The sequence below is a fragment of the Zea mays genome, chromosome 3, assembly GCF_902167145.1.
Source record: "Zea mays cultivar B73 chromosome 3, Zm-B73-REFERENCE-NAM-5.0, whole genome shotgun sequence".
Lineage (NCBI taxonomy): Eukaryota > Viridiplantae > Streptophyta > Magnoliopsida > Poales > Poaceae > Zea > Zea mays.
The window spans coordinates 96,859,732-96,882,687 of NC_050098.1; the positions used below are offsets into that span (position 1 = coordinate 96,859,732).

Here is a 22,956-nt window from a genome sequence, read left to right on the forward strand (position 1 = left end):
TTGAGACAACTTCATGTTCAGAATATGTTTCTTTAAGGCATTCTGAAGAGGAAGACTACATGAAACAACCACTAGGATAACCAATCATGTGTGTAAGGTAGCCAAAGCTATTTGTGGTATGAAGCAAGATCCAAGGCCCTAATATTCTCGACTCAGTGATAAATTGTTGCATCTAGGTTTTCAGACTTCAAATGTGATCACTTGTTCTTTCATAGTAAGGAAAGTATTTCAATATTTCTCTTGGACTGTGTTGATGACATTATAGTTGCTAGCTCTAACAGGATGCTATTGTTGTTATGCTTCGAGATTTGAGTTCAGAGTTTGCATTGAAGGGCCTAGGGTAGCTCCATTACTTCCGTAGAATTGAGGTACAGAAAACTTGTGAAAGTATCCACTTGTATCAGACTAGTATGCTTCAAATTTGCTTGGTAAAGTTGGAATGATGAATTGGAAGCCCATTGTGACTCTGCTCAATACTTAGAAAAATTAAGAATTGTTGAAGGTAAACTACTAGAGTCAGAGGATGCAACAAGGTACATAAGCATTTGTTGGTGCTTTATAGTATTTGACTTTGACACGACCCGACTTTGAGTTTCTAAATCAATAAGGTGTGTCAATTCTTGCATGCACCCACTACTAATCATCGAACGACAATGAAGAGGATTATCAGGTATGTCAAGTTCACTTTTGGACATGATCTTAAAATTGTGAAGTATCCCTCTACGCTTGTCTGTCTGTTCGCTTCAGATTAAAATCAGTTGTTCGGACTGCTACAGTTGCAATCCATAGAGACAAATACTGTAGAAACAGTGGAAGCCGTTTCAGATTAAAGCCAAGCGAACAGCTTGTGTGACTTCTCTAGTGCAAATTGGACAGATGACATAGATGGTAAACATTCAAGACCAGTAATCTTAGTTGAAACCTGGTATCTTGGAGTGCTCGCAAGCAGGCCACAGTCTCTAGGTCAAGCATTCAAGTTGAATATAAAGCCATTGCTAATGTCACATCAGAGTTGATGTTGGTCTAGTCACTTCTACAGGATTTAAAGGTTCTTTGTCGCAAAAGGGCCTCTAGCTGAGTTGGTTAGATGGTCTGAGTAGCACTCCTCAGGTCCTGGGTTCGACTCCCCGTGGGAGCGAATTTCAGGCTGTGGTTAAAAAAATCCCCTCGTCTGTCCCACGCCAAAGCACAGGTCTAAGGCTCAGCCCCAGTCATGGTCGTTCTCACATGGGCTTTGATGTCGCTGTGTATGGGTGGGGCAGGGGTTCGGGGGTTTTCTCGACCTGTGTGAGAAGGTCTTCTTCTTAATGCAATGCCCGGGGGCTGTCTTACCCCCCGCAGGTCGAGTTTTTTAAAGGTTCTTTGTCCTCCTGCTACAAGGATCTAGTCTAATAACATTAGAGTTACCTTCCTTAAAGCAAATCTAAGGTTTCATGACCTTATGAAACATGTTGAGACTGGTTTTCATTGAGACTGATTTCTATTTTGTGAGAGAAAGAGTAGCTAAATTATTTTTGGAGGTCAGAATTATATCTACAAAGGACCAAGTTGTAGATGACTTTACTAAGACACTGACTATGCAGAAGTTAGCTTCATTCAGAGACAATCTTAACTTGTGCAAGTTATGATTGAGGGGGGTGTTAGAATATGCTATACATAGGTTATGGCATTAGTAGTCCAGATCCTCTTGGGCTAGATTAGAAACCAACTCGAATTAGAGGTTAGAGATAAAATGGGTTTTTTAAGGTGGTGCCCTCGGTTTTGCTGGTGTACTCATTTTTACCCTTAGTCGTGTTTTTTGCTTAGTTTTGCCCTTCTGTTCTATAGCACTGGAAGGGCAAAACTGAGCAAAAAACACGACTAAGGCTAAAAATGAGCACACCAGCAAAACTGGGGGTCAACCTTAAAAACCCTAAATTAAAACAGGATTGTTGTCGGAGTCGGTTGGGATGTTGTAACCAAGTTCCTGCTTATATAAATATACAGCCCCATCGACCATAGAGGTCAAGACAAGCAATTTAATATCCTAGATTCCTAGTGCCTTGTTTCTTTCAAAACCATCTAATAAGCTTTAGAGCTCTTAAATCACACTGCTGCAACTGATCCCCTGGACACACTAGAATGTCGACTTCTTGTGTGGATTATGATGACCAACTATCGCCCAGCTGCTTATTTGTCTGTCATTCCTGTATTCATCCTACAGGGCAGCTACAATAATGGGCAATGCCAACAATAACTACAGCTGATTCTCTCCTGGTGTGTGTGCCTCTTGATGTCATCATGTGAAGCAAAGGAATATTTGATCACAGTCATCCTTCCTTTAACAATTGGAAGCAATGTTTCTTGGAGGAAGCCTAGTTGTAGTCTTTTCGCTTGTGCCACTCGAAAAGACTTATAAGCCTAGTTTAAGGAGTGTTTGGTTCCACCCAACTAAAGTTTAGTCTCTGTCACAGAATATTTGAATGATAATTAAGGTTATTAAATATAGTCTAATTATAAAACTAATTACACAGACAAAGACTAAAAGACGAGACAAATCTATTAAACCTAAATAAGCCTATATTTAATACTTATAATTGATATTCAAATATTTTATGTGACACGAACTAAACTTTAGCTAGGGAACCGAACACCCCCTTCTCTGCTGATCTTGTTTCTTCTTGTACAGCTTGTGCAGTTCACATAGTTGTCGCTTCCTGGTTCTTAACCCTCTCTCCCGCGAAAGGGCCTCTAGCTGAGTTGGTTAGGTGGTCTGAGTAGCACTTTTTCAGGTCCTGGGTTCGACTCCCCGTGGGAGCGAATTTAAGGTTGTGTTAAAAAAAATCCCCTGGTCTACCCCACACCAAAGCAAAGGTCTAAGGCCCGGTCCCGGTCGTGGTCGTTTCTCACATGAGCTACGGTGCCGTTGTGTTTGGGTGGAGTAGGGGTTCGGAGGTTTTCTCAACCTGCGTGAGAAGGTCTTCTTCTTAATATAATGCCTGGAGACTGCCTTACACCCGCAGGTCGAGTTTTTTTAACCCTCTCTCCCTCTTTGTACAGTGTTGAAGTTACCCTTTTTGTTTTTAATAGAACTCTTACAGTAGGGGTCTCCCCTACTGCAATTCAAGCTCAAAAAGAAGAGCATAGCTTAGAGGGGAGATGAATCATATCACACGTCTTTTTTTTGTTGAGTTGAGAGTTGGGACAAGGTCACAAGAACGAGGAGAGCTACAATAGATGAGGGTACTGTGGGGTTAAAAACAGCTACAGTAACAGGTCAATTGAACTAGATAGGTTAGTGGTGTTTTGGAAAGTTGATGGGGATTCAATGATATAATGATTGTTACAGCTTTCATCTGATTTTTTTCGCAACTATATGATTATTATTCTTTTACAATGCTAGAGTAATCATTCCATCGTGGTAAATTCATAGACTCCTAAGAAGCAACTAATCTTCATTTTCCACATTTACAGTTGTAGAGACACGACACAAGTTCCCCAAAGTTCCCCGGCAAAAAATAAAAATAAAATAGGAAAACCTCTGTGGAAAAGGCTGAGTGCGATCTTTTTAGTATTATTCCCAAGTAAGCAAGATGCTAATATGGCCAATCAAAGTGGGAAAATAAGGCTGATGTTGACACTAGCTGGTCCATTCCCTATACACAGGCTGACCAGAGTCTGCCGACCAAAAAAAGGAAAAATGCATGAGCCAATAGAAAAGATGTCTTTTATTTCGGTGTTGCTGACTTTGGAAAAAGGGAAATGGAGCCCCATCCTTGGCAGATTCTTCACGTCGAATCTACCTAAGCAAAGCAAACTTCTTTGTACAAACTAGAAAGATAGTAGTAATTGGCCACTTGTTGAGGCGAGAATAGTGCCAGGAACATTGTAGCAAGCCATTCGAGACCAACAATACCACGAACATTCATGTAGCCAACTAAATCAACGGAGCAAGCATGAGGATCAGGAACTGAAGGAGCTCACCTGGGCCTCCGCATAGCTGCCCTGCGCGCGGATGGCGCCGTCGCGGGCGATGACGAGCGACGGAAACGGCTTCCCGGGGTGTCTACCCTCGCGCGCCGCGATGGCCGTGCGCGCCCGCTTCTGCATGCCGACAAGCACGTTATGCCACGTGCTGGCCCGCGACCGGGCCGCCGTTGTCCCCGCCCCGAGCGGCGCGAGGTCGGGATCGGCGGGGTCGACGGCGAGGACGTCCTCAGGTTCGGCCCCGTCCAGCGCGGCGACGAGGCAGGCGCAGTACCCACGCGAGAGGTCAGAGTCGGAGTCCGCCGCGAACCACATCCGCCAGCCCGTTGCCGCGTTGCAGCGGGCGACGAGCCACACCCGCGCGACGCAGCCCATGACGCGGTTGCCCTGGGCGCGGTCGGGCTCCGGGAGCCGCGGCAGCGCGGCCGCGAGGGAGAGGAGCCGGCGCGCGCGGTCTGCGTCAGATGGGAGTGCGCGGAACTCCTCCGCAAGCAGGCGGAGACGGAGGCGCGGGTGCGCCTTGGCGGCAGCATCATCGCAATCGGCGCGAGGGAGAGGCGGAGGTGGAGGAGGGGCACGGGAGTGGGCACAGCGAGCAGCGAGGAAGGAGCTTTGACGGGGAAGGAGACCGCTCCGGGAAACATGGAGAGGAGAGAAAACGCGTCGGGTCTTCACGGCGGCGGCGCGGGGCAAGAGTGAGGCGGCGGCGGTGTCCATGTCGCTGCGTTGGTGTGGCCGTGTTGTAAAATGCGCGGACGGACGAGGCGCGTTTTGCCGAGGACAGAGGCCAGCTCCGTACGGGCATATGTATAACACTGTTTTACACTTTATAGAGAGGGATTTGAAAAAGAGATTAAAATAAGGATTGAGATTTAAAGTCTATTAGAGATAGAATTAAAACAGCAACTGTAGGCCACGCTTGGAATGTCCAAATGACTGATGCTACATAAAAAAGAGAGACCATTATCTAAGGGCCTGTGTTAAAAAATAGCAATGTTGTCATTGAAGAAATGAACACATACCAAGAAAATGAAAGTGGAGATAAATCTAAAAATATCATTAGTACTCAGAACAGTGGAGTGTTGATTGCTTCCCAAGATGAGGATATTTTGCTGATGGGGAATAAAACAGAGAAAGCTGAGGCCCGGGAAGATGGAAAAAAGCAAGCTATGGCCAAAAATAGAAGGATGGATGTCAAGAGAAATCTTGAAGATAACTATTACATACCTATCAATAATATTGTCAGTTTATCTAATGATGACTTTTTGAATGTGACTAAAAATGTTGGTATTAAATTGGATAATAACGATAATGGATATTTTGATCTCATCAAAGAAATGGAAATTGCTAGATCTTGTCTAACCCAGAAAAAAGAACTCAATGCAATGAATGATAATGATAGACTTTTGATGGACGAAGAATCTGAAGCAAATGACTCATCACAGTCTTTTAATATTTTGCTTTTTGATCCTTTTTGCGAAAGATTTTCACAACTACGCCCTTTCTGATTTGAATTTAAAAAATAGACACTTATCTCGGCGTTATTACTATTGGCGTCGAGTTTACACGTCTCGGCACCAATATAAATGGCGTCGAGATCTGACTTTGGTATGTTAAACTGACGTCTACGTGGCAGGAGGTCGGCGCCGTAGTCATTGGCGCCGACCTCCGTTCATTAGAAACGGCCGCTTGAAAAGCAATCAAAAAGGGTAAAACAAAACAATCAACAGAAGAAGCAGGAGCTACTTGTCGTACCGCGCGCGCTGCTGGCGAAACGAACCGCAAGTACGCCAAGTTTAACAGCAGCGGCTGAGCTAGTTTTGGCGGCTAGCGAGGCAGGCACAACTATACTATTGCGCTCCAATCCAGGCAGGTATGTACACATGCACGTCATACATGCTACACCTTGTACCTCATTCTTCCTTTTACCAGATTTTGTCGTGATCCGTACAACTTTGTTTATGTGAACAAGAACAATATAAGACGACGTGGACGTGAACGTCCCATGTTCAGCCATTGTAGGATTGTACACGTTGTTTCTTCTGTAAACAACGGGTTTGATCGAGACGTACGTATATAAGCAAGCAAGCATGTATAGAGTTGTCTAGAACTAATATAAGTAATTTATTGGGTTTTGGAAAACTAACCAACCCACGTTATTAACCACACTGTCGAATACTGGAATTATTTTAAATTTCCTTAGGACTGACCCTTACAAGCATCAGGATGTCTAGCGTTTCAGCCTTGTCTTTATATACAGTCGCCTACCTGTTTTCAGTTGAATAGTATATACATTTAGGACCACTATATAACTAATATAATACACGCGAGCATCAAATGAAAATGAAAATCAAATGGTTGTGGTTCTCCGTTCATATAGTATATATTTAGGTATTGTACAGCATACATATATATCGCTTTGCACTTGCATTTGCCATGGAGCTGTAGACTTCGGTGCACAGCTCGATCTGGTGGTCGCCAGGTGCCCAGAGCACGCTTTTGCCCGGTCCGCGGCATGTACCAGCAGCAGCCGACTCACTAGGACTGTGTACTCCATCAACAGACAGTGACATGCTGATGCGGAGCGTCCGTTTATAAGGAAAGGAGGTCGGCGGCAATGACCATGGCGCCGACCTTCTGCCACGTAGACGCTAACTTGACATACTAGAGTCAGATCTTGGCGTCATTTATATTGGCGCCGAGACGCGTAAGCTCGGCGCCAATAATGATGGCGCTAAGGTAAGGGTCTATTTCTGAATTCAAACCAAAAGGGCGTAGTTGTGAAAATCTTTCGCAAAAAGTATCAAAAAGCAAAAAATACGGTCACAGTCTAGTCTAGGGAAAAAGAGGGAGAAGAAGAATTTCAAATTTTTGCCTATAATTAAGGAAGGAAAATCCTAACCTTAAATACAAAAAAAGCAATGGCAATGGGAAAATCCCGGGCCAAAAAAACAGAAAACCAAAGTGACCTAATGAAAGGCTTCATATGGAATTGTAGAGGGTTGAAGAAAAAGGACATATCCTCTTTTATTAAAAGCATCATTAATCATCATAGACTCGGTTTCTTGGGTCCTGTGGAAACCATGACAGAAGAGATAAGTGATTATCTTATTATGAAATTTGACCCACTTAATAACTTTTTGTGGAAGTGGAATCCCTTGAAGGAAAAATCGGGAGGAATCCTGATTGGTATTAATCAAGATTTTCTAGATATGGGTGCTTTTAAGCAAGGTGACTTTATGCTTCAGATGGACCCGTGGGATAAAACTGAGATGAAAAAAATGGAACTTATTACTAGTTTATGGTCCTACTCATGACAAATCCAAAATGATCTTTCTCCAAGAATTTTTTTCTTTCTATAGGGAAACCAAGATCCCTTTATCATTGGTGGGGATTTTAATATCATCAGATTATCCTACGAAAACATGTCAATGGTCAAACTAGTAGATATTCTGATGTCTTCGATGATCTTATTCAGAAGTACGAGCTGATTGATATCTTTATGTGTGGCGGAACCGCTCATATTATTCTAGCTTAAATGTCTTGGTCTCACCTCAAGGGCAATGACCCACACTTAAGACAGAATAAACTGTCAATTCCTTAGATCTACTCCGATTGAAGCCACTTACCCAGGGATCGAGTACCATTTGCTCACACGAAGGTGAGACATAGAGAAATACAATAAAGTATAATACCACAAATTTAAATAAGTACTTCGAGTTATTACATCATCGGAGTTTGAAAACAGTAAACATTGTTCTTGTTGCAGCGGAAATTAACTAACGATAATTAAAGAGTGAGGCGAAGCCGACCGTCACTCCTCCTGGTCATCACCTGCTGTGGCAGGGTTCCAATCGAACTTTATTTGGGAATTTAACCTAGGTTCGAACTCACAAACAAGTTTGAATCCAAATACTAGAGTTTGAAATTTAGGAGGAAAATGAAATAAATAAAAAGAAAAGGGCTTCACTCGGCGTCTTGGGTCGGTTCCTCCCCTGCCTCGGCCCAGCTCGGCTTCCGCTGCGCAGGCCGTGCGCCCTGGCTCGCTGTCAGCCCATCTTGTGCCTATTCCGCCCGGTGACACTACCGGGTGGGCCCAACTCGTCATTCTCACGCGCATCCTCTCATTTCCATGCCATGTGGGCCCTTCCACTATTCCTCTTCTCCACCGGTGCTAGGGCTGTTTCGCACCGAATGTCGCGGAATCCGCGCGATGGCCAAATCCCTGCCTCTGTCACGCTTTCCCTCTTCCTATAAAACTAGCCGAGCACCTAGGAACCCCCTCCATCCACCCGTGAGCCGCCACTCCATACCACCACCATCGCCGTGCGGAAGACAAGAGCTGCTCCCCCACCAACTCAGCGTCGTCGCCACGGGATCTCACTGTGGCCGCTGTATTGTCACACCCGGGTTTCGGAACACCAAGACCCGGGCGTGAACATAAACACCAAGTGTGCTGGGACCAAGTCTCACACATATGATGCATAGTGGCACAGGATCGAATGTCACATCTTTACTATATATAACAGGAGTTCTGTACAAAAATAATTAAATAATTACATCATATGAAGAAACGATCCAGCAACCCAAAGTTGTCTGGGAGACGACGACCTAGACCTCTCACGAACACATCGCAGCATCCTCCATGCACCTCATCCTGTGGTACCTGATCTTGACCTGTGGTGGGGTGTGAGACAGCAAGAGTGAGCTCACATACGTTCATCGCTCAACAAGTTGTGGGGAATAATGTGCATGAACTCGCAAAAGGTGGGAGCTCACGTGAAGTGTAAGGCTTACCAAAGAGGATGGTTAGAGCTGAGCATTGCTTTTAAAGTTGGTCAAAATTTTATTAGCAGTTACTAAGTATAAGTAAATACCAACCCAATTAAGAAAAGTAATAACATCACCTGCGATGCAATGCATATGACAAATTGAATTTAGTTCCATAAATTAATCATGTGAGGGTCCGAGCTGCTCATGACCGTGAGCACGACTAGTATACCAGTTTTACACTCTGTAGAGGTTGCGCATCTTTACCCACAAGTCATGTTACCCATCTGCCAAGGGATCGCGACTTCCCATACACCTCTACCGAGGAGGCGAGGCAGGGTAACACTACGAGGCCTTTACAAAGTTCCACTAGCTTCAGAAAACCCGCTACAGTTTATAGGAAGCTCCAATGCAGGGATCCCCCGCATGATCACCATCGCAGCAAAATCATCCCAAGGACCTCCCCACACTGACCACTCCCCTACTGCCCTTGCCCCTTTCGGGTAAGGTAGTCTTCCACTAGCTTTCTTAATTAATCAGCCAAGGGCGTCCCATTAAACCCTTGTGGTAGCACTGTTTTCCCGGGTGGTCGCTCCATGTTCCAATTAACATAATGATCTTATCATGAACAGTAATAATAAACAGATAATAAAAGTGTGATCATGAATAATGTATCTTCATACCCAAAACCACATAAAGCACTAGCAAGTACTACCCAAAAAGTTCAGTGGTAAACAAGGTATAAAGATAGACAAACTAGGGTATCCTATTGGGTCCCATCAAAATTAACCTATGCAGATCATTATGATTAATTAGAACATGATTGGGTAAAAAGAAGTGATCAAGGGCACAACTTGCCTGGGACTTGAGATTCCAAGTACCAACTTGCTCTTCAGATGACACGTGTCCTCACCGCTAGTCGTAGCAATACAAACAAACATGGTGTAGGAAAAATTAACAGTACACCAAACATAAGAACAAACTATATAATAATAATCTAAGCATTGCTACGAGATCGTGGGAACAAGAATCACTAAATTCGGAGCTACGATTATTAAGTTATGAATTTTCGAAATTATTTAGTGCTTCTAATAGATTAATCCAAATGAACAATTTTAATTCAAGTTTCATGGATAAACAGTGTTACTAGTTGATAGACAATATTAATACAAAATTATTGCAACTGGAATGACTCAATTTGGAGCTAAAATGAATTAACTATGAATTATACAAGTTTATGGAATTATTTTCATACAAAATCATTTTCTATATTATTTTATCTTATTTTATTTACTATATGGGTTAATGCCACAATTCCAGAGTTCCCCAGGGTCGAAACTACAAAGTCCAGGGCCTTTGTGGAATTACTTTTACACAGCAGTGGGTCGCGGGTTGTTTTCTAATTTTCAGAAGGGCTCTTTAGCAAAAAGGCAACGACGAAGAGGTATAAATAGATTTCAGCCGTTGGATCCTAGTTCAAGCGCTCAGATCAGATCTTACTTAAAACGAACCGAATTTCTTTTGGAGCCCTTGGATCTGTATCCAACGGTCCATAGCCTATCTGCGGGTTGGATGGCAGGGACTGATCCATCCGTCGGTCCCCAGATCAACGGTTCTAATTCACTGCAACCACACGACGCCCCAGCTTCTAATCCCAAACGTCCAGCAGGGATCCAACGGCCCAGGTACCTTCTCCTACCTCCAGCTTCCCAGGCACAGACACCGCGTCCTCCCCAGTGCTCTCTCTCTCCCCCGTTGATCCACCGGCGCTGGCCAAGACCCGACAGGGGCACCCCGGCGACTCGCCGGCCCCTAGGACCGCCTCCTTACCATGACCACCACACCTGCACCCGAACTCCCGATGCGCACCTAACATAACGCAGAGGAAAAGGAGGCTCACCAGCGATGGTGTCCGGCGTTAACCGCCGATGTTCCGCCGCCCGCACAGCTCCCAATGAAAGCGCTGTGCCGATGGAGCGGAGGAACGGCAACCGCAGTGCCCTAGGATTCGACGGGTGAAGTGCAGTGGCATGCGCCAGAGCTCCGCGGGTCCAGCAACTTTCTCTCTCCCTCATGATTCGTATTATGGCGGTGCTGGTGGCCAACTCTAGGCGAGGGGAATAGAGGCGATGGAGGGGGAGATCCGGTACACAGCTTTTATCGCCCACGCTTTATGGGGCTAGAGAAGTCCGTGCGTGGAGTCGTGGTCACCAAAGTCCACGGTTCTCGTGCGGCGGGTATGGCGCGAGGAAATCGGTGTCCGAGCGGAACACGACGCGACATGCGCGGAGTAGAGATCGCGCGCGTGGAGATCGATTGATTTGGTTGTAGTCCGCCATGTTTGGGAGCTGGGAGGAGATCCCGCCCCAGTCTGTTCCGCGGACATGGGGTGCGTTCGATTCGAGCAGGGAGATAGAGCTGACGAAGATGGCCCGCGTGCAAGTGGCTGGCACGAGGTAATCAGCGGCTGGCCAAAGGGGCCCGCATGTCAGCGCTAAGGTGACCCAAATTAGCCTAGTGTACCGTTTTAAGGGAAAGATGGGCCAGCGCGGGAGAAATGGGGAAGTGGGCCGACTGGCAGGCCAATTCCGCGGAAGATGGGCCAGCACGAGGGGAAAATGGCCCAAGGCGCCAAATGGGGTCTTCTCCTTTTTATTTATTTCTGTTTGCATTTTCTCCACTAAGTTTCAAACTCTAGTGTTTGAATTCAAACTTGTTTGTGAGTTCATACACAGGTTGAATTCCCACATAAGGTTCTATTATACAAAATTATAAATATTCATATATATATATATATATATTTCTTTGTATATTCTTTTCCATTCCTTTTCCTTATTTCTCTTTATATTTTCAAGTTCTATTTTTTTCAAACTTAAACTTGTCTAAAAAAATTTGAGTACCATTGTAAACATACAAGAATTCCAGCATGATATGCATTTTTCTATATTTATTTATTTGTTGTTTAACCGATATAACTCCATTAATTGAATATGCACAAATAAAAGAAAATCAAGTACTCTCCAACGGTTCCATAATCCTAAGACCCTACACAATAATATTTATTCATTTATATCATTATTATTATTATTATTTTCTCTGGTACAAATTTTGGGCTCTACAAATCCTACCCCCCTTAACAAAAATCTCGTCCTCGAGATTTGTAAGAAAAAGGGATACAAAAGGATTGGTTTGTAATTCGTTTTTAGTCTATATTTGGTTCAATAATTCAGGGTCACATAATTTTTATAGTCAATAGTGGGTGATTTGCAGAGCATAGGTATCCAGCCACTTATTGTGTAGGATATAAGAGATGGATAGGTTTGTGTAAGAATAGCTAGGGGTAAGAAAGTTTATGGTGAGGAAGAACTCCGTGTTGGGTGGTAATGCATCTGAAGATTGAGTTTGACTTCTCTCCTTCCTTGACGAGGTTGATCTTTTCTTCTCTAGTCTTGGTCTCATTGATTCATGTTTAGTGTATATCATCGGTTGAGGAATATGGTTAAGATAGATATGGATGAGATAGACTACATGATGTAGGTCAAAGGTTTGTTTGATGATAGGTGGGGATAGGCAGATTATGCAATCCATCATAACTCTATTGGTTGGGTTGGTCTGTCATTCTTTATTTAGTGTAGGGTGAACTAGGTTAAAACATGCGGATAGGGTCTAATCTATTTCACAAGTATTAACTCACCTATTTGAGTGAGTTACATTAGGTTAGTTTAGATTAGATGGAAACTATATTAGTTTAGCGTAACTAGATTTGACTAAATAAGATCTAATTAATTTGAATTAGACCATGTTTATTACTCTAGGATGAGATAAGTAAAGTGGTTAGGATAAGACAAATCTTTTAAGATAAGTTGAATCTATTAAGATAAGCGAGAATCTTGTAGGATAAGATAGATTTATTAAGCTAGGTATATTTTAATTAGGATAAGTTAGGATCTTTTGAGATGAGATGGATCTATGAGTGTAGGATAGAATCTTTTAAGATGAGATGGATATTGTTAGGCTAGATACTCTAATGAGGGATAATCTAGTTTGTCTAGTTACTTTTGAAGCATTTTATATGTATATGTAGATGCAATTATGGATATTACTCCACAACCCATCACACTCAACCAAAGATCCAAATCAGACAAGTATCATAAGAACAAGCATTCAAGTTCATAGATATCTATATAAAAGAAAAATAATGTTGTTTTTGTTCCTAATAGTAGGTCTCCTATTCCTAAAGGTCACTTTAGGTACGGGATTTCAAAGTGTGAAATCCACATTTGTCTTTAGAATGAAAAAGGTAAGAATAATCAGAGTAAAGTGGAAATAGATGAGAAAAGATTAAGAAAAGTTTAGAAAGAATCAGAGTAGCAAAGGTAAGTAAGTATTGGTTGTCCAATTCTATCTAGGTTTCGTCCTACAGTCAACATTCCCTCTGATACCACTTCTGTCACACCCGGGTTTCGGAGCACCAAGACCCGGGCGCGAACATAAACACCAGGTGTGCTGGGACCAAGTCTCACACATATGATGCATAGTGGCACAGGATCGAATGTCACATCTTTACTATATATAACAGGAGTTCTGTACAAAAATAATTAAATAATTACATCATATGAAGAAACGATCCAGCAACCCAAAGTTGTCTGGGAGACGACGACCTAGACCTCTCACGAACACATCGCAGCATCCTCCATGCACCTCATCCTGTGGTACCTGATCTTGACCTGTGGGGGGGTGTGAGACAGCAAGAGTGAGCTCACATACGTTCATCGCTCAACAAGTTGTGGGGAATAATGTGCATGAACTCGCAAAAGGTGGGAGCTCACGTGAAGTGTAAGGCTTACCAAAGAGGATGGTTAGAGCTGAGCATTGCTTTTAAAGTTGGTCAAAATTTTATTAGCAGTTACTAAGTATAAGTAAATACCAACCCAATTAAGAAAAGTAATAACATCACCTGCGATGCAATGCATATGACAAATTGAATTTAGTTCCATAAATTAATCATGTGAGGGTCCGAGCTGCTCATGACCGTGAGCACGGCTAGTATACCAGTTTTACACTCTGTAGAGGTTGCGCATCTTTACCCAAAAGTCATGTTACCCATCTGCCAAGGGATCGCGACTTCCCATACACCTCTACCGAGGAGGCGAGGCAGGGTAACACTACGAGGCCTTTACAAAGTTCCACTAGCTTTAGAAAACCCGCTACAGTTTATAGGAAGCTCCAATGCAGGGATCCCCCGCATGATCGCCATCGTAGCAAAATCATCCCAAGGACCTCCGCACACTGACCACTCCCCTACTGCCCTTGCCCCTTTCGGGTAAGGTAGTCTTCCACTAGCTTTCCTAATTAATCAGCCAAGGGCGTCCCATTAAACCCTTGTGGTAGCACTGTTTTCCCGGGTGGTCGCTCCATGTTCCAATTAACATAATGATCTTATCATGAACAGTAATAATAAACAGATAATAAAAGTGTGATCATGAACAATGTATCTTCATACCCAAAACCACATAAAGCACTAGCAAGTACTACCCAAAAAGTTCAGTGGTAAACAAGGTATAAAGATAGACAAACTAGGGTATCCTATTGGGTCCCATCAAAATTAACCTATGCAGATCATTATGATTAATTAGAACATGATTGGGTAAAAAGAAGTGAACAAGGGCACAACTTGCCTGGGACTTGAGATTCCAAGTACCAACTTGCTCTTCAGATGACACGTGTCCTCACCGCTAGTCGTAGCAATACAAACAAGGGGCAATTGTGCCAGTGCCCCTACTTTGGTATCTAACTGCAGATTTGACCTTCTTTTTTAGAGTTTGTGCAATTGCCCTTCATTTTTCAAAATAAAACTGCCATTTGCCCCAAATCCGTTAACACCACTTAACACCGTTAAGTGGTAAAGAAAAAAAGACATTTATACCCTTACACTGTTAACACCAGTTAAGCAACTTTCATTAGCACACGTACGTATTATTTCAGTTTTAATCAGCACACGTATTCAAATCTGTACAAAAAAATAAATCTGGATTTTTTTGCCGCACAAAAATTGTTTTCAACAGCAAAAAAATTCAACAGCAAACAAAAATTCGAATCTGCAATTTTCAGCAGCACAAAAATCCTGTAATTATCAGCAGCACAACATTCCAGCAGCACAAAAAAATTCAGCAGCACATGATTTCAGCAGCATTAATGTCATTCCAAAACACGATTTCAGCAGCACTAATGTCATACCAAAATTCAGCACTAATGTCAGCAGCACTAATGTTTACATGGCAAAACACAACACTTCACAAGTTTTCATGGCGTTTTTACATAGCAAATAGATCACTTTCAAAGACCAAACCATTGAGCAATCCTCCCTCTTCCTCTTCTTCCTCCCCCTCCTCTTCCTCGTCCTCTTCCCCTACCTCTACCTCTTGTAGTAGTTGGTTCTCCTCCACCATTAGCAGTATCAGTTACAGCAGCAGTTGCACTTCATATCAAAATAGAGAACTGTGTTAATAAATACGAAGGTGACCAACCAAGAAATAAACATCAATGTATGACTTACTTGGATGTAGATGCAAAAGCATTGGGATCATTTGATGACAGCCTCATCTTCTTTTGACTAGCCGTAGGACCACCTTGACAATACTTAGCAGTATGGCCTAATTCATGACATTCAGGACACTCTCTTTTCTTCTTCTTGCCTGGCTCCCCGGATGCCTTTATCCTGGCTACTCTTGGCCTTCCTGGTTTTCTTCTTAACTTAGGCTTCTTAATTTTATAGCCTAAATCCACCCGTGACCAAAGATGCTTCGATGTCATCGGAGGGAAAACACCTTCATATGCTTTTCTAAACATCTCCACTGAGTAAAACTCATGGACATAATCATCCATCTCCAAATCCCTACTGTGTGTTGCAATGAAAGCTAGAGCATGACTGCATGGTTTTCCAGTCACTTGCCAAGATCTACAACTACATGCCATTTGTTCTAAACTAACTGGGTGTCTAATGGTGGAAACAGTCACTTCAGCTGTGCCATCTCCACATCTTAACACCTCATGATCCTTGATTGCCTTGCTATGATCATTGAGAGTACTAATAATAGATGGGATTATCCTACCCTTCATTTCCCTACCAATTTTGCGTCTCAAATCAAATTTGCTAATAATCATCTGTCTTATTTTATCAAGCATGTCAACAATCTGAAATGATTTGGTTTTGGATACCCAACTATTGAAAGATTCAGAAAGGTTGTTATTGATGTAATCTACCTTGCAACCATCTCCAAATTTGCTTCTGGACCACACATATGGATGATTTTCATCTAGCCAGGCTATCGCATTAGGACTCTTCTCCTCTATCTTTCTCATGTGGTAGTCGAACTTGTCACTTGTACAAGCCTTAGCAGCTGCCCACATATTCTGAGAAAACAAAGGGCCAAAATACTTCTTCTTCATATTCTTCCATAGATGTCTCATACACTCTCTGTGTTCCACTCCTGGGTACACAACATCTATAGCAGCCCCTATCCCCTTGCCTGAAACATATTAAGTGTTAGCTTCATAAAACATTGTAGTAAACTGAAGTTACAAATGAATGAACTCAAATTTACCTGCATCTGTACTAATAACCAATCCCATAGGAGTACCAATTGATTGCTTCAAGTTTTGGACAAACCATGTCCAACTTTCAATCGATTCCGTCTCAATCACTCCAAAAGCCACTGGAAAAAGCCAGTTATGGCCGTCCACTGCAACAGCAGCTGCTAGTTGCCCTCTTGATCTTCCTGTCAAGTGAGTGGAATCCATAGCAATGTACGGTCTACATCCTTGTAAAAATCCATCAATACATGGTTTCAAAGCAACAAAGAATCTTTTAAAACACATGTCTCCCTTATGATCTTCTGTATCTAACTCAACAACACTGCCAGGCATTGCTCTACAAAGCTCATCTCTATATGTAGGAAGTAAGTCATAGCTATCATCCCATGCTCCATATATCATGTCAAGAGCCTTCTCTTTACCTCTAAAAACTCTATCGTATGGGATATCCATCTTGTACTTCTTTAGAAGTTCCTGCTGCAACATTTTAGGCCCAAGTGTAGGTGTCTCCCTTAACCAATCAACTATTCTTTCGGCTACCCATGTATGTGATGCCATTGTATCACCACATTTATTAACTGAACCACAAGTGTGTTTTGGTCCATTTAGCTTCACCTACAACACAACAATACAAGGATCATCATTAGACAAAAGTATGTTATGCTAATGAACTCAAAAATATATAAGATGCATAAGAAGAGTTAAATTACCATGCACCCAATGTATTTTTTGCTAGTTGATGCAAAAAACTGCCATTTACAACCCTTATCTGCTCTCTTGCACTTGGCTCTAAACCTTTTCTTGCACTTCTTAACTGTCTCATAAGCATAATCATGTAAAATAACATGATGAGTTACTGCAGACTTGCATGCATCCACATCTGGGAACATCACATCCTTATCAATACAAGGATTATCCACATCATATGCAAAGGTAGGGATATCATCATCTTCATCTTCATCCAATATTTCAGCATCAGGATCATATTCAGAGTCAGAAAAATCAAGATCAGAGTCGGAGGATGCGGCTAAATCACTATCATAGCTGCTATCACTTAGTGCCTTCAGTGATTCCGTGTCAGAGTCATCATGTGCAACTCTCCTCTTTGATCTTAACGGGTCACTGATGTTTAATGTAGGCTCCCCATTTACCACTCTACTCCTCACTTTTGGGTGGAACCTACGTTTTGTAGGTGAAAACAACAAAGGTCCCTCAAAATCATGAACCTCCCCTTCAATACGCACTACTCCCTTTTGCATAGTGACTTCAAACCATTGTAACAAGTCCTCGTCAGTTTTTATCTCTACGAAATCATCATCCAAACAACGCCACAACTTTAAATATTGCTTAGAACCCCATATGAATGTCTCACCTATAAAGTCTACCAATTGTAATAGTCTAAATTTGGTGTCAACAGCAAGTGGTCTTAATGTTCTACGTGGGTAATATCTCTTTGGCTCCCCATCCGGCGTGGCAAAATATGAGCGAATTGTGACAACAAGTTTCAATTTAATGCAAAATGTCCTACAACACAAGATAAGGCAGTGACAAACTGACAATACATATAGGGAATGTTAGCTGTAGCCTAAGTACAAATGCTATTCACTGTGAACAAACTAGAATACTTACCGAGGGATCCCTTTGTTCCTCTGCTCACCTCCATTACTGAGAACCATCATGGAGTGTTCGCTGCTCATTAAGCCGCCACGGACCAGAGAGTCATCATTGGGAGGGCACTGAGCGTGGCCTGTTACACCATGTACCGCCGCACCGCTAGGTCCCAGGCTTCGAGCATCGCTTGTGGAGAAGATACACTCGGAGCCGCAGCCCAGGGATTCCTCGCCGCCGGCGCGTGGAGGCCTCGCCGCGTCGCCAGGAAGGGAGGAGCTGCCGTCCATGGATTCCTCGCCGTTGTCCAGGGATTCCTCGCCGCCGGCCATGGAGGGATCGCCGCCGACCTTGGAGGGACCGCCAGCCATGGAGGGATCGCCGGCCATGGAGTACACGCCGCCACAAACTAGGGTTCGTGGCCTGTCACTCACGTCGAGCGGTGGAGAGATGGGGAACAGTGGTGGAGAGATGGGAATCGGCCCAGCCTGGAGTCTGCAAGTGCCGATACATATCCTCAAGGGCATTTGGGTCTTTTACACATCTGTTTTATTAGCATGATTACTGATTAATTAATAAGAAATGGATAAAACTGGCGCCGTCAAAAAAAGAGGGCAGACGACAGCTTTGTAAAAAGAAATGAAGGGCCATTGCACAAACTCTAAAAAAGGAGGTCAAATCTGCAGTTAGATACCAAAGTAAGGGCACTGGCACAATTGTCCCTACAAACAAACATGGTGTAGGAAAAATTAACAGTACACCAAACATAAGAACAAACTATATAATAATAATCTACGCGTTGCTACGAGATCGTGGGAACAAGAATCACTAAATTCGGAGCTACGATTATTAAGTTATGAATTTTCGAAATTATTTAGTGCTTCTAATAGATTAATCCAAATGAACAATTTTAATTCAAGTTTCATGGATAAACAGTGTTACTAGTTGATAGACAATATTAATACAAAATTATTGCAACTGGAATGACTCAATTTGGAGCTAAAATGAATTAACTATGAATTATACAAGTTTATGAAATTATATTCATACAAAATCATTTTCTATATTATTTTATCTTATTTTATTTACTATATGGGTTGCTGCCACAATTCCAGAGTTCCCCAGGGTTGAAACTACAAAGTCCAGGGCCTTTGTGGAATTACTTTTACACAGCAGTGGGTCGCGGGTTGTTTTCTAATTTTCAGAAGGGCTCTTTAGCAAAAAGGCAACGGCGAAGAGGTATAAATAGATTTCAGCCGTTGGATCCTAGTTCAAGCGCTCAGATCAGATCTTACTTAAAACGATCCGGATTTCTTCAGGAGCCCTTGGATCTGTATCAAACGGTCCATAGCCTATCTGCGGGTTGGATGGCAGGGACTGATCCATCCGTCGGTCCCCAGATCAACGGTTCTGATTCACTGCAACCACACGACGCCCCAGCTTCTAATCCCAAACGTCCAGCAGGGATCCAACGGCCCAGGTAACTTCTCCTACCTCCAGCTTCCCAGGCACAGACACCACGTCCTCCCCAATGCTCTCTCTCTCCCCCGTTGATCCATCGGCGCTAGCCAAGACCCGACAGGGGCACCCCGGCGACTCGCCGGCCCCTAGGACCGCCTCCTTACCATGACCGCCACACCCGCACCCGAACTCCCGATGCGCACCTAACATAACGCAGAGGAAAAGGAGGCTCACCAGCGATGGTGTCCGGCGTTAACCGCCGATGTTTCGCCGCCCGCGCAGCTCCCAATGAAAGCGTTGTGCCGATGGAGCGGAGGAACGGCAACCGCAGTGCCCTAGGATTCGACGGGTGAAGTGCAGTGGCCTGCGCCAGAGCTCCGCGGGTCCAGCAACTTTCTCTCTCCCTCACGATTCTTATTATGGCGGTGTTTGTGGCCAACTCTAGGCGAGGGGAATAGAGGCGATGGAGGGGGAGATCTGGTACACAGCTTTTATCGCCCACGCTTTATGGGGCCAGAGAAGTCCGTGCGTGGAGTCGTGGTCACCAAAGTCCGCGGTTCTCGTGCGGCGGGTATGGCGCGAGGAAATCGGTGTCCGAGCGGAACACGACGCGACATGCGCGGAGTAGAGATCGCGCGCGTGGAGATCGATTGATTTGGTTGGAGTCCGCCATGTTTGGGAGCTGGGAGGAGATCCCGCCCCAGTTTGTTCTGCGGACATGGGGTGCGTTCGATTCGAGCAGGGAGATAGAGCTGACGAAGATGGCCCGCGTGCAAGTGGCTGGCGCGAGGTAATCAGCGGCTGGCCAAAGGGGCCCACATGTCAGCGCTAAGGTGACCCAAATTAGCCCAGTGTACCGTTTTAAGGGAAAGATGGGCCAGCGCGGGAGAAATGGGGAATTGGGCCGACTGGCAGGCCAGTTCTGCGGAAGATGGGCCAGCATGAGGGGAAAATGGCCCAAGGCGCCAAATGGGGTCTTCTCCTTTTTATTTATTTCTGTTTGCATTTTCTCCACTAAATTTCAAACTCTTGTATTTGAATTCAAACTTGTTTGTGAGTTCATACACATGTTGAATTCCCACATAAGGTTCTAGTATACAAAATTATAAATATTCATATATATATATATATATATATATTTCTTTGTATATTCTTTTCCATTCATTTTCCTTATTTCTCTTTATATTTTCAAGTTCTATTTTTTTCAAACTTAAACTTGTCTAAAAAAATTTGAGTACAATTGTAAACATACAAGAATTCCAGCATGATATGCATTTTTCTATATTTATTTATTTGTTGTTTAACTGATATAACTCCATTAATTGAATATGCACAAATAAAAGAAAATCAAGTACTCTCCAACGGTTCCATAATCCTAAGACCCTACACAATAATATTTATTCATTTATATCATTATTATTATTATTATTATTTTCTCTGGTACAAATTTTGGGCTCTACATGTATCGACCTCAAAGACCCGTTCTGGGGAAGGGGTGGGCCACCGGGAAATGCTCGGTGGCACCTTCGAGCTTTGGGATCACCTGCTGTTGCCTTAATTACTCACAGGAGCCGGTGGTTGCCGCGGTGCCGCCTCGGTCCGTGGGCCGGTGACGCCACTGCTCCATAGAAGGTAATTGTTACTCCACGTGATCACCACCATACCAGCATTATGTAGCACCTGTTAGATTGGCAAGCAGTGCTCGGTAGTGCTGAAGCGGGTGGCTCCAGCGAGCAACCAACACGAGCACTGGCGCGCCCACCGATGGGTCTGTCGTTGGGGAGACGATGCTCGGGGGTCGTCGGTCGGGCGATCGACGGTAGTGATTTGAGGAGCGTACCGCTTCGGCATGATTCATTCTGAGTCGTCCATAGCATGATCTATGGTCGCAGATTGGATCATGGCGCTGGGCGCTACTGATCGTTGATATTGGATCAGTCGACCATGATTACGTACCGGTTCCCTTAAAACCTCGATCTAATCTGGACCGCTCAGATCAAATCTAGCGGCCGAGACTTCAAGATACCCCTTCGACCTGGAATTTTACATAAGAACCCCTACGCTTTATAAGAAATTGTTGGGGACTTGTTCTCAAATGCTAAGAGTTAGGAACAAGGCAACATAAAAAGTGTTAAATATTAAAGCCCTTCGTCCTTCAAGACATTATATCCCTTCGGATATAATGAATTCCGGACGAAGGTTATGAGGGAAGAGACCTTCGTAAACTCGGTAGATGATAAAGAAGAATGTGAATTATATGAAACACAGATAATAATACAGATATTACCATTAACTTATTTTTATTTACATTATCATATCCATAATAACAAATTATAAATGTACCTTTGGATTAAGGGAAAGTAAAGGTACAGGTGTGATGCGAAAAGCGAATGCCAAGTCAGCGTGAACAGTACGAGAGTACTGTTCATCTATTTATAGGTGCGGGACGCAGCCTGTGTAGAATTAAATTAATGCCCTTTACATTTATCAATAACTCTATAGTAATTCTTCGAGGTCTAATTTGGCTTTTCATCTTTAAGTCGGTTCCCCTTTTCTGCTGTCATGCCGAAGCTTTTCTGCGCATAGCTTCGTGATCATCTTATCCTTCGTCATGAACGCCTTTCGTCCCATTTAAGCTTCGTCTTGACCATACTCTTGTATACCCGTAACCTGATTCCGAAGATACTTGTTCACATATCTCACTTGGAAAACATTGTCAAATCATGTTTTTGAGGACCTTCGGAAGCCGAAGGCCCCCAACAGTAGCCCCTCGCAATATTAATTTGCTGGAATAATAAATTCATATTGCGACATAGACGAAGGCTTTAAGCCGAAGGTCCGAAAAAACACCTTCCCTTTGCTAGAATAGCAACAGTCTTTGACAAGCAGGACCCTCCAGTTTTCAACGCACTAGGTGTATAAATAAGAGCTCACCACGAATTTTATTTGGCACGCTTTCTTGCCATCTGCTCTTGCTCACTCAATTTTTAGCCTGTGCGCAACAACACTTGCTTGGCTTTTTAAATTTTTAAGCTTCGGTTTTGAGAGCACTTTCTCAGCGTTTGCGAAGATGTCTGAGGATAAGAAAGCTGTTGGTGATTCGAAGCTGAGCCATTCTGAGGAGATGCATCTGGGCTTTCTTCAATCAATGTCAAAGACCAATACAGAGAAGATTACTAGGGAGATTTTGGAGGGTTTATCTAAAGATACTGGTGACAGTGACAGTTATGATGTAGATAGTGGTGGTGAAGACTCCGAAGATCGACCTTGGCGACCAAGCCATGCGGTTTTTGGTAAAACAAGTATTAAAGAAAGCCATCTTGTCAATATGAGGGGCAGATATTTTCAGGACTTGTCTATTGTGAGGGCTGACGAAGGAGAGAAGACTTGTCCGACTCCCGAGGAAAATGAAGTCGTGATATTCCGAAGCTTCTTAAAGGCTGGACTGCGATTTCCGTTGAGCAGTTTTGTCGTGGAAATACTGAAGATATTTGAAATCTACCTTCATCAACTTACTCCCGAAGCAATCAGGAGGATGGGCATCTTTGTGTGGGCCGT

General features: G+C 43.4%; 3 protein-coding genes across 10 annotated transcripts in view; all 3 read right to left on the reverse strand.

Annotated features, from left to right (window-relative positions):
- Positions 1-4,905, reverse strand: part of LOC100279087 (quinolinate synthase, chloroplastic) — a 78,007-nt gene extending 73,102 nt beyond the window's left edge. For 7 of the 8 annotated variants that reach the window (XM_035966242.1, XM_008675982.3, XM_008675986.3 and 4 more), the window contains exon 1: positions 3,964-4,759. In XM_035966242.1, the coding sequence (XP_035822135.1) occupies positions 3,964-4,683 (720 nt within the window). In that variant the 5' untranslated portion in view covers positions 4,684-4,759. Of the gene's footprint in view, positions 1-3,963 lie in introns of all 8 variants that reach the window. The other variant, XM_008675979.4, reaches the window with a different exon arrangement.
- A 10,017-nt stretch (positions 4,906-14,922) lies between these two features.
- Positions 14,923-16,835, reverse strand: LOC103650414 (uncharacterized). The gene is made up of 3 exons (XM_008675990.3): positions 16,341-16,835; positions 15,293-16,265; positions 14,923-15,214 (listed from the first exon to the last, which is right to left on the reverse strand). The coding sequence occupies exons 1-3, from the start codon at positions 16,813-16,815 to the stop codon at positions 15,073-15,075; spliced, it is 1,590 nt and encodes a 529-aa protein (XP_008674212.1). The 5' UTR covers positions 16,816-16,835; the 3' UTR covers positions 14,923-15,072.
- Positions 16,836-16,940: 105 nt separating this feature from the next.
- LOC103652110 (uncharacterized) lies at positions 16,941-18,422 on the reverse strand. Its single transcript, XM_008677759.2, has 3 exons — positions 17,959-18,422; positions 17,125-17,853; positions 16,941-16,944 (listed from the first exon to the last, which is right to left on the reverse strand). The coding sequence occupies exons 1-3, from the start codon at positions 18,324-18,326 to the stop codon at positions 16,941-16,943; spliced, it is 1,101 nt and encodes a 366-aa protein (XP_008675981.1). The 5' UTR covers positions 18,327-18,422.
- Between the last annotated feature and the right edge of the window lie 4,534 nt (positions 18,423-22,956).

What these genes read in the sequence shown, in the direction of transcription:
- LOC103650414 (XM_008675990.3), bottom strand. Translation starts at nt 16,815, where the DNA reads ATGTTGCAGCAGGAACTTCTAAAGAAGTACAAGATGGATATCCCATAC. An exon ending in GGTTATTAGTACAGATGCAG is followed by an intron (nt 16,266 to 16,340) that starts GTAAATTTGAGT and finishes AATATGTTTCAG; the next exon opens with GCAAGGGGATAGGGGCTGCT. An exon ending in GCTTTTGCATCTACATCCAA is followed by an intron (nt 15,215 to 15,292) that starts GTAAGTCATACA and finishes TTTGATATGAAG; the next exon opens with TGCAACTGCTGCTGTAACTG.
- LOC103652110 (XM_008677759.2), bottom strand. Translation starts at nt 18,326, where the DNA reads ATGGCCGGCGATCCCTCCATGGCTGGCGGTCCCTCCAAGGTCGGCGGC. An exon ending in AGGAACAAAGGGATCCCTCG is followed by an intron (nt 17,854 to 17,958) that starts GTAAGTATTCTA and finishes CTTGTGTTGTAG; the next exon opens with GACATTTTGCATTAAATTGA.